This window comes from Coenobita brevimanus, chromosome 52 (assembly GCF_032717465.1).
Source record: "Coenobita brevimanus isolate Jiangsu-jjx chromosome 52, ASM3271746v2, whole genome shotgun sequence".
NCBI classification, from domain to species: Eukaryota; Metazoa; Arthropoda; class Malacostraca; order Decapoda; family Coenobitidae; genus Coenobita; species Coenobita brevimanus.
The window spans coordinates 1742700-1758050 of record NC_137005.1 but is presented as its reverse complement, the minus strand read 5'-3'; the positions used below and the strand labels follow the sequence as shown (position 1 = coordinate 1758050).

At 42.2% G+C, this 15351-nt stretch overlaps 2 protein-coding genes across 5 annotated transcripts in view; both read right to left on the bottom strand.

Moving 5' to 3' along the window:
• Txl (Thioredoxin-like) overlaps nucleotides 1-5227 on the bottom strand; it is a 54531-nt gene extending 49304 nt beyond the window's left edge. For 2 of the 4 annotated variants that reach the window (XM_080272977.1, XM_080272979.1), the window contains exons 1-2: nucleotides 5159-5227; nucleotides 349-483 (exon numbers count right to left, since the gene is read on the bottom strand). In XM_080272977.1, the coding sequence (XP_080129103.1) occupies nucleotides 349-463 (115 nt within the window). In that variant the 5' untranslated portion in view covers nucleotides 464-483; nucleotides 5159-5227. Of the gene's footprint in view, nucleotides 1-348; nucleotides 486-5158 lie in introns of those variants that run through there. The other 2 variants (XM_080272980.1, XM_080272981.1) reach the window with 2 other exon arrangements.
• Nucleotides 5228-13924: 8697 nt separating this feature from the next.
• The window catches only part of Rrp5 (Ribosomal RNA Processing 5), a 75477-nt gene continuing 74050 nt past the window's right edge, over nucleotides 13925-15351 (bottom strand). Inside the window, exon 15 of the mRNA XM_080272938.1 lies at nucleotides 13925-14110. Coding sequence (XP_080129064.1) covers nucleotides 13942-14110 — 169 coding nt within the window. The 3' untranslated portion in view covers nucleotides 13925-13941. The remainder of the gene's footprint in view (nucleotides 14111-15351) is intronic.

Genomic DNA, 15351 nt, shown 5'->3' with positions numbered 1-15351 from the left:
GATGAGGAGAGTATGTGAGTGAGGTGGAGGGGGCGAGGGGGAGGGGGAGGCCAAAGATGAGATGGAAGGATGGAGTGGAGAGGTATACAAGAGAGGTGGGTGTGAGTTGGGGGCAGGGCAGTGAAATGGCAGGGGACAGGGTGACGTAGAGGCGATTTGTTTGTGGCCACCCTATATGGTATTAAGGCATCTGGATATAGACAGACAGATAGACATCCATAAAGAACTGTTATTACAGTACTTAGGCCTTCCAGCTCAAAGAGATATAATGAAAGGCAATTATCACTTTTAAATCTAGAATATAATATTTTGATTTACTGTACAAAACAACATTAAACTTTAACTGACCTGGAATAATAAGTATGAGATTTTTTGGATTCTCATGCAGCGTTTGACCTAAGGTTAGAACTTCAGTGGGCTGCCCACGTACAAGTATATCATGCCTTGATACGCCAGCCACCATTCTTGCAAGCTGAAAGGTCACTGAAATAAAATGCAGACACCAGTACAGTAAATACTCACATGATGTCTAGGATGTGTTCAAGCAATATAGTACAGTAATCACTCTAATATCCGGACGCCCAATATCCGAACATCCCCACTATCCGGACATAAGAATGTTTCATACTGTACTTTCTTCCATACTATACTTACCTCATTTCACTCTTTAATGTCCTTTATTGGTGTGAATAGGGTGTTAGGAGCTATGCATGTGCAGTAGGAAGGTGTTTTTCTGAGTTAGGCTATGTTAGGGTCCATAAGTACCAGTCCAGGAGCCAGTCACCAGAATGTTTATTATTGTATGAACCTACTTCTAAACCCTCATTTTATGTTTCTTTTGCATTAATTTCAGTCATTTATGTGCCTTATTGGTGTGATTTGGGTCTTAAATAGGTGCTATGCATGTCCAGAGGGAGTTGTATAGGTGTTTCTCTGAGTTAGGGTCCATAAGTACAAATCCATAAGCTGGGGCCCAATATCCGGACAGAACCAATATCCGGACCTACCTATGGCTCTATTACGTCGGATATTGGAGTGATTACTGTACTTGAGTGAAACAATTTTCACAAAGACATGTTTTTGGTTCATGCATGAAGGGTTCCGCCCCCCCCATGTCTCTGTCTGTCTCTGTCTCTGTCTCTGTCTCTCTCTCTCTCTCTCTCACACACACACACATGTCTCTAAGGTAAAAAAAAAAAATATCAAGGTTTGAGGGGGTCCCACCCATATGTTATTTTTCCCATAAGATTATGTATTCACAGTAAGGCGAAATCACAGTGCATGAGATCGTGGACTGCCCATCCACTTGTGTACTGCGAGCCCACTATATATATATATACTGTATAAAGTTAACAACCGTGCAGGGGTAAAGAAGGTACGGAGTCGGCTTAGCACACCTAATCTCTTGGAAGCATATTTTACAAGAGATGCAATATGATTTTTCTAAGATAAGTCCCGAGTGAATGAAACCTCAAGCATGTTCAAGGATGATGCAGGATTGAGCTGGATATTATTAAACCTTAGAGCATACTACTGTAGAAGAGTGTGTCAGGTTGATAGGTGTAAAAGCTGAGTTTTTGATGCGTTAAAAAGAAAAAGATTATTTTTACCCCAATCAGAGATACGAGACATTAGGTGTGCCATAGCCTCATCTCTTGTTTGTTGAAGTAACCGCTGAGATGGACGTTGCGGGAACCGAATGGAAAGGTGAAGGGTGGAATCATCAACGTACGAACGGATAGGGTTAGATGTACAGCTCAGAAGGTCATTGATGAATAAAAGGAAGAGAGTTGGTGATAGGACAGAGCCCTGAGGAACACCAGTGCTGATAGATCTATGAGAAGAACGATGGCCGTCTACAACAGAAGCTATAGAACGACCAGAAAGGAAGCCAGAGATGAAGGGACAGATAGAAGGTTAGAAACCGTAAGAAGGCAGTTTGGAAATTAAAGATTTATGTCACACTCGATCAAAAGCCTTTGAGATGTCAAGTGCAATGACAAAGCTATCGCCAAAATCCTGAAAGGAGGATGACCAGGAGTCTGAAAGGTAAATGAGGAGATCGCCAATGAAGCGTCCCTGATGGAACCCATACTGACGATCAGAAAGATGGTTGTGATAAGAAAGATGCTTTAAAATTTCTCTGTTAAGAACTGACTCGAAAACTTTCGAAACACAGGATGTTAAAGCAACTGCGGGAGGCGGTAGCTCACTCGGTAGAGAGGTGGCCTGCAGTCCTACCGAACCCAGGTTCAAAACCCCACTGGGGCAGGGAACAGTTTAAGGATTTGAATTTCATATAATCAGACTTTACTGATCTACCAGAAGACCCGCCAACATGTCGTAAAAATACCCCCGGCAAATACCAATAAACCAGTCCTGTATGAGACAGCCCTAGCATGTATTCAATCTGGACGGTGGGTGTTAGCACCGAAGTGATGACATGTATAGAGGTGTATGGTATGTAGGAGAACTACTGGACCTTGAAAGCAAGCTGTGAAGCCTATGCCCAAGGTCGAACTCATTAAAAAAAAAAAAAAAAAAAAAAAAGGGTTGGGAACGGTCACCCTTCTTTGGGACTGGCTGAATGAGAGCAGACTTCCAGCAAGAAGGAAAGGTACAAGTTGACAGACAAAGGCGAAAAAATTTACCTACGCAGGGTGTAAGGACTGAAGCACAGTTCTTGAGGACAACAGGAGGGACTCCATCAGTCCCATATGCTTTGTTAGTATTGAGGCAAGTGATGGCAGAAAATACATCAGCTGAAGAAATTTTAATGTCAGCCATGAGGAAGTCAGAGGGGGGAAGTGATGGAGGAACAGCACCAGAATTGTCTAAGGTGGAATTGGAGGAGAAAGTCTGAGTGAAGAGATCTGCTTTACCTGTAAGAGAAATAGCAACAGAACCACCAGAATAGATAAAAGGGAAGGATGATGAGGCAGAGTTGCTACAAAGGTTGTTGGCAAGGCGCCAGAAAGAGCGGGAAGAATTCAAGTTGGTGAGTTGAGAGAACTTTGTACGGATGAAATTATTTTTAGCAGTACGAAGAACAGACTTAGCACGATTCCGGGCAGAAACATAAAAATGATGTGATTCAGGGGTGGGGTGGGGCCCGTACCTTTCACAGGCCCTCTCCTTGTTGCGGACAGCATTAGAACAAGCACGATAAAACCAAGGCTTTCTTGCATTAGTCAATGGATATGAGAAAGGAATGTATGCTTCCATGCCCAAGAGAATAACCTCCATAATGCGCAAGGCACACTCAAGTGTCTCCCGGCCATGGAAGCAATAATCATTCCAGGGAAAATCAAAGAATTACCGTACTTGCCTGAGGGCCTCCCAATCTGCAGCTCCAAAGTGCCACAGATAATGTTTCTTTCGAGGGTCCACAGGCCGTACTGGAGTGATAGGACAAGTGAAGGTAATAAGGTTGTGACTGGAGGAGCCCAATGGAGAGGAATGATTAACAGTGTAAGAAGAAGGATTAGTTGTAAGGAAGAGGTCAAGTATGTTGGAGCTCTCTCCAAAGCGGTCAGGGATACAGGTAGGGTGCTGTACAAGCTGCTCTAGGTCATTAAGGATAGAAGAGATGTAGGTTTGTTCACCAGGTGGATCAATGAAAGGAGAGGAAAGCCAAAGGTGGTGAACATTGAAATCTCCTAGAATGGAGATTTCAGAGAAAGGAGAAATGGATAGAATGTGTTCCATCACAGAAGTAAGACAGTTGAAGAATTTTTCATAGTAAGTAGAATTAGGGGATAAGTAAACAGTGCAGATATATTTAGTCAAAGAATGACAAGAAAGCCGAAGCCAGAGAGTAGACAATTCAGAAGAATCAAGTTCAGGAACACAAGAGCAAGATAAATTGTTGTGTACATATACACAAAATGCACCTTTGGCTTTGAAATGAATATAGAGAAAGTAGGAGGAAACAGAAAAGGGTTTGCTGTCAGTTGCCTCAGACAGCTGAGTCTCTGTCAAAAAGAGAAGGTGAGGTTTAGTGGAAGAGAGGCGGTGTTCGACAGAAAGAATGCTAGTGGAAAGTCCATGAATGTCGCAGAAATGAAGAAGTCAGTCAGACAGTGGATCCAGGCATATCTCTGAGTCGTCACTGGGAGAGGGGCAGATGGTGGGGGAATTTATGATACCCCCCCCCTCTGGGGGTTTGAATTTTGAAAAGGAAGTGTAGTATGTACTGTGCATGTAGTTTGGTTTTGACAAGTAGAGAAACATGTATTGGAGAGCATGCTGGCCTACTCTCAGTGTTACTGAAACACTGAAAAAGTTCAGCAAAGGGGGATGGTCAGGAACTAGTCCCAAGGGCTGATGATACTGGAGCTCCAGCTCTCCCTGTCATCAGCTTTCCATCCACCTTGGGAGTACTGCCCTGCTCGACTGGTGCTACAGTCTACTCTTCTAATTGTGCGACATGGCGGGTCACTGCTTGCCACAGTTTGTGTATAAAACTCGAGGTTGCATAATTTACATCTTCCAGTCCTGGTCATTTCGGCCGTAACGTCCAAACTGGCAAAGAGCCAAATCGTCTAATGGCCTACACAGCCTGAATAACCAAACTTCATCAAGATGTCATTGCTGAAGTTTGCTTAGGTTAGGTTACAGCCTAAATGATGTGGCCAAAACAACCAGGGCCCATATCTTCAACATCATGCTTTTCCACACCATTTCAAAAGTGATCAGTGATATGGTAATTATGTTATACTGTAGCTTACTAAGAAAAAATAAAAGTAAATTCTATGCATGGGAGCTCTCCTGCAGTTTCACCCTAGATTATACAATACTGGTACCTCTAAAACTCCGAAAGATCATATATGGAGCACAAAGATTTAACTGCTGCTCAGGATTCAAGAGGCATTCCATCCTTACTGAAATGTCGAAGTGACCAAACCTAACTAGATCATCAGAGTAACTTGAATAATATACTATTCAAGTTATAAAACTGCATCGTTTACCGATACTTATCTCTGGTATAACAAACCAGGAAGTAAATACCTGTGCATCCACACGATTCCAATCGGTTAGTAAATAGTAATTATTGATACGTTAAAGTATATGTACACGTCTCTCTTCACATATCTCATGCACAAAAATCCTGTAGTAAGAAAAACCTTGTGTACAACAAAACGAACAATTCACTTACCTCCAAAACGTATAGTTTGAAGATTGTCTCCGGGTCACCCGGTGGCCAGTGCGGTGCGACGAATTTCCGAATCGGCACCAAATTGGCACTTTTTTTATTTTTTTTTAAATCACCATATAGCTTCTTATACACCTTATTTTCTTAAATCTAGGGAAAAAAAAATAGTATCTACTTATAAAAAAACAGGATCGGAGCGAAAGTGTGCTAAAGCGGAACTGTTTCACTTTTCAATCGCCAAGATGTCTTGACGAGACTTCTGTTTTGCATAGATAATGATTTGAAGTGCAAATCAATGTATCGATAGGCATATTTTAACCTATTTACCGATATTTTGGTAGTTACCCGTACTTATTTCCTAATATTACATTTTTAGGATTTGAGGGGAATGTTTTTCTGCTCTATTCTGAGCAACTATGGCATGTTTGCACGATTTAGAGTTAAGTTACTAAAACTATGCTTAGGACAGGTAAGGAGTGCTCACTTTGTGGTGATGATGATAGGGGTAGAGGGTAAACTCAAATTTGTCCTCGAGGGGCTCGAGACTTGCTTCATGAGACCCTATCTTTCTATCATGGTGAAGCAAGCCCAATCGCTTTTATATCCTGTCTCTAAAGATTTTGTGTCTGTTCTTAACAATTTTAAAGCGTCTTTCCTATCACAACCTTCTTTCTGATCCTCAATATCGGACCTATCAGTTCCGTCAGGAGCGCTCCATTGACGATCTGCTCACCTACCTTTCAGATGTAAATTTGCTCACATTCAGCCTGTTCCTAAGAAGGGTGACCATTCCCAACCCTCTAATTATCGCCCAATTGCTTTAACATACTGTGCCACAAAAGTTTTCGAGTCTATTCTTAACAAAAAAAAACTTTAAAGCATCTTTCCTATCTCAACCTTCTTTCTGATCGTCAGTATGGGATCCGTCAGGGACACTCCACTGGTGATCTCACCTACACATGATAGCTTTGCCATTGCACTGGACATCTCAAAGGCCTTTGATCAAGTCTGGCACAAATCTTTAATTTCCAAAATGCCCTCTTAAGGTTTCTATCTGTCTTCATTTCTAGTCGTTCTATACTGTAGGTGCTGTTGTAAACAACCACCGTCCTAAATCTATCAACACCTGTGTTCCTCAGGGCTCTGTCCTATCACCAACTCTCTTCCTTTTATTCATCAATGACCTAAGCTGTACATCTAACCCTATCCACTTGTACACTGATGACTCCACCCTTTACTTTTCCATTCCCGCAGCGTCGACCTCAGTAATTACTTCAACAAACAAGGGATGAGGCTATGGCACACTTAAAGTCTGACTTGGCTCGTATCTCTGACTGGGTAGAAGTAATCTTGTTTTTGCGTCAAAAACTCAGTTCTTAACCTGTCAACCACCCGTCAAAATCTTCCACAGGAGTGCGTTTAATAATATCCAGCTCAATCCTGCATCAACTTTAAACATACTTGGGGTTTCATTCTCACAGGATTTACCTCGTAAAGCTCATATCACATCCCTTGTAAAATCTGCTTCCAAGAGGTTAGGTGTGATAAGTCTACTATGTTGTTGACTTTATACACGATTTTATTTTCCCATGTAGATTACAACTCTCATGTGCAGGGAGGGTCCCCACATACAGCTCTTCTGAACAAGGTGGAGTCAAAGGCTTTTCGTCTCATTAACTCTGCTCCTCTTACTGGCATCCTTCAACCTCTGTCTCTTCGCCGCACTGTTCCATCTTTATCTCATTTCTATCACTACTTCAATGGTCACTGCTCCTCTGAAATATCTGCTAGCACCCCATTCACCACTACGAAGGGCACATAGCACCAGTCTGGCAACAAACTCTCATCCCTTTTCTGCCCAACTCTCTAATGCAAGTGTTAACCATTACTCCCAGTCCTTCACTTATGCACCAGGTCAACTCTGGAACTGTCTCCTACTGCCTATGATCTCCAGTCTTTTAAATGCAGTGTGTCCAAGCCTCTTGAAATGAATGGATCATGAATTTGGCTCTCTGCTGTATTGTTTTTCTTTTTTCTTTGAGGGTATGGTTTGTGGGCTCCTGGCCTTTGGTTTCTCCTTCTTCATCTTCATCATCATCATCATCAGGACCTCCTTTCCCACCCTAGGGCAGATTGAGGAGCAGCAATGTCCAGACAGCCCAAGTTTGCCCAATCCAATGGGCCTTGCTTCCATTCACTCATCATTCAAGCCCCCGGAATCCTGACTTGATCTGATACGCCAAAAACTTTCACCACATTCTGTAGCTTCACATAAACGTATCTAGTAGTCAATCCAAATGCTGTCATGATAAAATGGGGTGCCAAATCCCTGACCATACACTTCTTCTCACAACGTTCATCCATCCAGCTTGATCTCTTGTCAGTCCCATAGTCTCACTGGCTTCCACGCCTCTCTTCCTCACACACTCATTCATCATTTCCCACCATCTTCTCCTTGGCCTACCTCACCTCCTCCCTCCTTCATATTCGCTCAAATATACCTTCTTCACCACTTTATTGTTATCCATCCTCTCCACATGGCCATACCATCTCAGTACACTCCCTTCATTTCTGGTGTCCACAGACTTCCTCACTCTGCATCCTTCATGAATCACATTATTTCGTATCCTATCCATTCTCTGTACTCCACATACCGTACATTCCTCAGCTGTCCCGTCTTCACTGCTCTCACTCTTGACTTTTCACTTTCATTCCACACCCTAGTCACACATCCATTTGTTAAAGTTAGCACTAACACTCCTTCATGTAAGCCTTGTGCAGCTGCAACACTCAAGCCTCTGTTTCTTATCAACGCCTTCATGGCACCAACTACTTTCCCTCCTTGTGTCACCCTACTTTCCACTTCTTTTGCACATTTTCCTCTCTTTTCTATCACTGTACCTAAGTATTTGAACTCTCTCACCAATTCCAGCCTCTCATCATTCACTGTAACATCACACTGGGAGTCACCTTCTTTCTCAGTTACCATCACTTTACTCTTTTCTACATATACTGTACTCTCATGGCACGATGCTCACAGACATCAGCAGATCTCTGCACTAGTTTATCAAGTTCTTGTCCAGAATTTGCAAGTAGCACTGCAACATTGGCATAAAACAAATTTGAGATATTCCATCCATCACCACTCATTACCACTGTCATCCTTCTCTCCATTATTCATGTTTTTACTTCTCTCATTACCTCATCCATATATAGATATTAAACAACCATGGGGACATCACACAACCTTGTCGCACATCCACATTGATCGTGAACCATTCACTTACTATAGATACCTATTTACCCTTATACATGCCTCATTACCATTATAAAAACTCTTGACGGCATCTAGCAGCTTACCATCTACACCGTACATGTGCAAAACCTTCCACAATCCTTCTGTCTACTTTGTCGTGTGCTTTTTCTAGATCCATAAGTGCCATACACACCTTATAGTCCTTCACACAAGCCTTCTCCATTTTCTCTCACTGTAAATATTTGGTCCACACATCCTCTACCATGAAGCCACCTTGTTCGTCACTCACTATGACTTCTGATATCTCTCTTACTTTCTCTATAATAATTCATCCATATACCTTCCCTACAACACTCAATAGACTTATGTCACGATAATTCTTGCGCTCACTTCGCTCACCTTTATTTTTGTATAGGGATACAATCACAGCCTTTTTCCACTCTGCTGGCACAGTTTCACTCATCCATGCCTTTTTTCATATGTGGCATTTAGACGAATAATGACAAATGTGCCAGATATCTAAAACTGAGATTTAGGTCGCAACACACCCGTTCGCGATTTTTCTATCCAGTAGAAACATTTTCATGGCATGTTCGTCTTTAAACATGGTCAAAAGTCCTATACAACAAGGTAGATTCTTGTCCCAACACGCTGCAGGTTGGTACACATGGCCTGTGTCTCTCCGAGGAAAGCTGTAGTAGAATAAAAAAGAATATGCCAGCTGGCACTCCTTCAGACTGCCAATGAACGATGGGTCTCATGATGACATCACACTCACGGCCAATCAGCAGCCATGTTTTGTGGGGGTGTCAGCTGGTGGGTGTGACCAGATCCTGCCCTTTCCAGTTCTGTTTACACTGTAAGCCACACAGATGTGCTTTTGGTTTATAACACGATTCGCACCTCAGATTTACAGCAATTTACATTGCAACATAAGTGACTTACATAGTGATGACCAGGAGGTCCCTGAGCATACACAGAAGTAAAAACATGATCCATCTTCTTGGAAACATGCAGTCGCTAAGCAAAAGTGAAATGCTGGGGAAGCATATGTGAGTTGTAGCACAAAAAAGGAAGTACCAGCTAGGAAAATCAGTCCTCCTTGTAAGTGTGGCTGCTTCAACAACTTGGGCACTGATAAAGTGATTGATATATTTACACCTTTTAGGACAATGAGTGATTATAACAGACAGAAGTTAGGTTACATAGCCAGTCATGTGAAAAGTCTTGCTATTAACCCCTTTGTCTGCGTTGACGCACTTGTCATCTTATGTGTGTGGGGTGCACCCAACTCATTGATGCTTTTGTCATCCGTAAACCATAAAAACTTTCATCAGAGAAAAAGTTTTTGGCTGATCGGCGTCATTTTTGGAGGCGTCATTGCTTGACTAGTGCATGTCACAAGTAATGAGTTGGCAACTGTGGGTCCCGATACCAGGAAGAAAGCAGACAGGTTATTCAGAACCAAATGAGCTGTGAGTGGGGGAGATACTGTACGGACTGGCCCTTTAAATTTCCACTCTTACCCTCCGTCCCGGCCATGCAATGTATTTCACTATACCATTAGTGTTTATGTATAGTTGTTGGGCATTGTGGTGATTAGATTTGGTATTTGCAATAGGAAATTTGGTGTTTGTGAAGCATTCCTGGTCATTATCAGCTGTTGGCCAATGAAGATTGTGCTACTGTTTCTAATCAACTACACTGCCTCTAACCTGCACCAAATGTGAGTATTCAACTATAAAAACAGTGACAGTGAATCATGAGAATATAGTGTGCATATCTAGTGTACAAGGAATTGGTGAAATATGTGAAAGGAGCTTAAAGAAAGACAGGAAACCACCCTAGTCACGACAAGGCATGGGTACACCATAGTTTTTTGCATTTTTCTCGAAAACTATGAGGCCTAGGATCACTGTTGTTGGCTCAAATGAAAGCCAATGAAATTCTGCACAGGATGATAAAATAAAAACATAACAGTGGCAAGAAAAGTTTTTTGGTAGAGCTCCCCGAAAAAAAAAGCAGTTGTCCGTCAGAAGTGGGTTTTACTTTTTCGCTTATTACTTGAACACCATACCTCGTATCAAAGTGGGGCCTCTGGCATTCGAAAGCTAATAAAAATTGTCTTTCCAAAGATGGCATAACATGTAGAGCTTGATTAGTAAACATTCGACTTACGATGTTTGGAAGTGATATCTATGCTCCTGATTGTTTATTAACACGGCCCTAACGTATGTAGTTTTTTTTTTGTTTATCGTGTAGAACAAACATCGGCGAATAGGAATATGTGGGTTTTGTGACAAAATAAATATGTTTGGGTGGTGAAAACGAGCCAAGAATACTTTTTTGGAGCGTGCGGCAGGCGGGGGGATAAGCTGATGCATCATGCCAAAGAAAACTTTTAAAACATCTCCATGCGCGAAAAGGTTCAGTGGCCTTGTGTCAAAGGCCATAAATCACGCAAGTCATGTACGATTAGTTTTATTGCGTTCAGTGTGCTAATGTGACTTATGTTTGTCGATCATCATTCCTCAGCAATCACAGTTTAGGTGGGCGCAGAGTTTAATCTGTACTCAAGGAAGTGACTGTAACTGGATGTGTGGAAACTGGCAAGCGAGGCACTAAAACAAGTTAGTAATGAGCGAAGGGCACTAGACCGATGATATAAAGGTCTACTGTTAATCCTCACAACCCCCACAGTTCTAAATACATGCAGCACTACTGTACATGGGTTGGTGATTGTCCTTTTCATTTTTCAGGTTATTTTCAAACTATGCTTTTTTCTCATTGAGGTACTATGGTGTGGGGCTAATAACTGAACAGCATAATAATCTGATATATTACATATTTTGTACTTTATTCTTATGTCTTGAAGGACTTTACCAATTCTATTTTTTGACACATACTGTACTGTAGTTTATTGAAATCGAGCTACTGGTTAATGAGTTACAACTTAACAAATTTTTGACACCGTTAATCTCAAAACATTGATTTGGCATGTTCGTCGTTATTTGACTAAAAGCCTCATATCACCAACAAGCAATTCATTCCGCTCTCTCCACGACACTTAATCATCTCTGCATACATCTCATCAACCCTAGCTGCTTTCCCATTTTTCAGCCACTTCACAGCATTCTTCGCCTGTGTGAGTGTCACATTTCCTGGCACTGCATTCCTTCTCTGCATACCCCCAAAACCAATCATGTTTACAGCAGCTCTGCTCTCTCTATTCCCATTCATTGGGTTTTCAAAATATTCTTTCCATCTGGTCCTTACTTCATCTCCATGGGTTAATAATCTACCGTTTACATCCTTCACATTTTCACATTTCTTTCCGCTGTCACTTCTACATTTCCGCATCTCCTTCCAGAATAATTTCCTATTTTCTGAGCAATTTGCATTCATTTTTCTTCCTGGATCATCATTTATGTCCTTTTTCCTCTTCACCAGTCTCTTTACATACTTCTTACTCTCAGTATGTTCAGTTCTTATTTCAACTGAATAGAGATGTACCAATAACAAAATTTTGACCAATACCGATAAAACAAAATTGGACCGATACCGATACCAGTGAGGAAGGATGGTGCCTACTGTCTGAGGGCTGTGGCAGGGCCCTGAGCTGCTGATGCGAGGCTACCAACCTGTCTTGTACATGTCCATGGTGGCAGATGTGGCTCATTACCAAAGAATGTACTGTATTACTACATACCATGTACAGTTCTCAAAATAATATGATACTAAATAATTGGATATTGCCAATTATTTATTTTTCATCCCTATAACACATCCAAATTCTGTTTAAAAAAAATTTCCAGTGAGTGATATGCCACTCACTAAACTCCTTTTAAGTATCAGTAGTATTGGCTGAAAATCAGCCAATACCGATACTCTAAAAATGGGCTGATACCACCGATACCAATACATTGGTATGTCTCTTCAACTGAACCTGTCTTGTAACCACTTTTTCCTCTTTTCCCCCAGTGCTCTCTTAACCTCTTCATCCCACCATGCCATACCTTTCTCCTTTGTTGTTACTCTTGCCGCATCACACACCACTTTAGCATTCCTAACCAAGCAAACCCTATATGCATTCCACAGGCTGTCCAGATCCATTTCATCCTCTACTTTGGTCCTGTAGTCATCTGCCACTTCTTCCTTGCACTGGAGGGGGGGAAGGGTAAAGTAAGTCAATAATGTGGAACTAGGTAGAACTGCTGTCAGTGGAGAAGAACTACCACCATGGAATAGTAGCTAAATAATTTCAAAATCCATCTCAGTCTGCCGTATCAAATGGGTATCTTGTCACAGTGACTGGTTCAGAATGGGGAGGGTTGGAACAACTGATGAATGATGCTTTGATAAGATTGTGGTCAGAGGATCCAAGTGGTGACAGTACCTTTATCCTGTACTGATCTGGGTTATTTGTCAGGACAGGTTCATGAGATGGGCATAATGGGCAGGCTTATGTGGTATTCTGGTTGGGCGTTTTACCAGGTGCACGAGATTAAATGATTCAGCAAACAGCTCGCATTCCAGACCAGCATCATCAGTCCTGGCAGAATGCAATAACCATTCTACATTAAGGATGTTCTAATCACTCAACACAGTAATTTCAGTAAGGGTGAAGTTAAAGTTGGGCAACTGTATGGATATGGAGTCAAATACACTGGGTTCTGATCAGGCACTGGGGTAGCAATAAACTATACAAATAGTTTTGTTTCATTTATAAAGGCTCTAACATGCTTGCCTGCATCGACCTTCGTCACCTAATGGTGGCTGTCCATGATGTTTGATCTCTGGCAGCTTCTCTCTTTGGTCCCTTATCCCTGAGGTCACGCTCAATGACCTCATCCCACGTCTTTTTCGGTCTGCCTCTCACAACCTTACCCCTAAAGGTAACACTTCTCACCATCTGCACCCAACTGTCATCCCCCATCCTCTCCACTTGCCGAAACTATCTCAAACTACCTCTCCTCATCACAACACCAATACAGTCCAATCCTATCCTACCTCTTAACTCTTCCATCGTAAACTTAGCCCTCCAAGCCCTGCATTCAAGGACACAGTGCACATCCACCAAATCATTGCCATTTCTGTAGGTTTGAGCTTCCGAATATCCTCATCCTTTACTGGCTAGGTCTCACTACCATACAGCATTACACTCCTAACACATGCTGCATACAAAGATCCCTTAGCATGGAGCGAGAGCCTCTCAATGTCACAAGAGGCAACAGCTCCCTGAACTTATTCCAAACACTCCTCACACTAGCCACAGAGCTAGCTTCAGCAACTCCAGACAAATGGCATCATCATTTACCCTCCCCCCACCCCACTGGTCCATAGTTGAGAGATTTTACTGTAGATAAAAATGAAAACTAACAAACTTTGCTGGAAATGAATGTATAACTACAAAAGAACTGATTCAACTTGTAAAGGTAACTCAATAAACATGCATACATTCTCATTCAAACTGTTTTTAATACTACAGTACAGGTATATACAAAATTCCTGGTCACAGTAAGTAAACAGTTTATGCATCTTGGTGCAGTGTTGAGGCAACAAATTCTTCTACTCTCTTCTTGACTGCCTCTACACTTTGGCTAGTTCCATGCTCTTTTTCAAACTCTAGGAATTTCTTGAATACAAATCTCATTTTACGTAGGCGAAGCTTCAGCCCGGTCATCCGATCAAGGATGTGTCTGGAAGAAAAAATAACAACAGTGTTATTGGGAGGGTTAATGGGCATCTAAGTGAATGGTTCATGATCCGTGTGGGCATGCGACAAGGTTGTGTGATGTCCCCGAGGTCGTTCAATATAGTGTATATACTGTATATGGATATGGTGATGAGAGAAGTAAAAACACGAGTAATGGAGAGAGGGATGGCGTTGGTAATGAATGGTGATGGGTGGAATATCTCAAATTTGTTGTATGCTGATGATGCAGTACTGCTTGCAAGTATCAGACAAGAACTAGGTAGGCTAGTGCAGAGTTTTGCTGATGTCTGTAAGCATCGTGCCTTGAGAGTAAATGCAGAAAAGAGTAAAGTGATGGTTATTGAGAGAGAAGGTGACTCCCAGAGTGATGTCACAGTGAATGGAGAGAGACTGGAATTGGTGAGAGAGTTCAAATACCTGGGTACTGTGATAGGAAAGAGAGGGAAATGTGCAAAAGAAGTTGAAAGTAGAGTGACACAAGGAAGAAAAGTTGCTGGTGCAGTGAAGGCCTTGTTAAGAAACAGAGGCTTGAGTGCTGCAGCTGCACAAGGCTTACATGAGGGAGTGTTAGTGCCAACTTTAACACATGAATGTGAGACTATGGTGTGGCATGAAAATGAAAAGCCAAGAGTGAGAGCTGTGGAGATGGGACTGCTGAGGAATGTATGTGAAGTACAGAGGGTGGACAGGATACGAAATAATGTGATACGTGAAGGTGTGGAGTGAGGAAGTCGGTGGACACCAGAATCAAAGAGGGTGTACTGAGATGGTATGGTCATGTGGAGAGAATGGATAACAATTGAGTGGCGAAAAAGGTATATCTGAGCGAATCTGAAGGAGGGAAGAGGTGAGGTAGGCCAAGGAGAAAGTGGAGATATGGTGGATAAGGGTGTGAGGAAGAGAGGTTTGGAAGTCGGTGAGGCTAGGGAACTGACAAGAGATCGAGCTGGCTGGATTAATGTTGTGAGGAGAAGTGCATGATCAGAGATTTTGGCACCCCTTTTTAACGTGGCAGCGTCCGGATTGACTCAATTGGATACGTTTATGTGAAGCTACAGAACGTGGTGAATATTTTTTGGCATACCTGATAGAGGCAGGATTCCAAGGTCTTGAATGATGCGTGAATGGAAGCGTGGCCCAATGGATTGGGCAAATTTGGGCTGTCTGGACATTGCTACTCCTCACCTTGCCCTTGGGTGGGAAAGGAGGTCCAGATGATGGTGA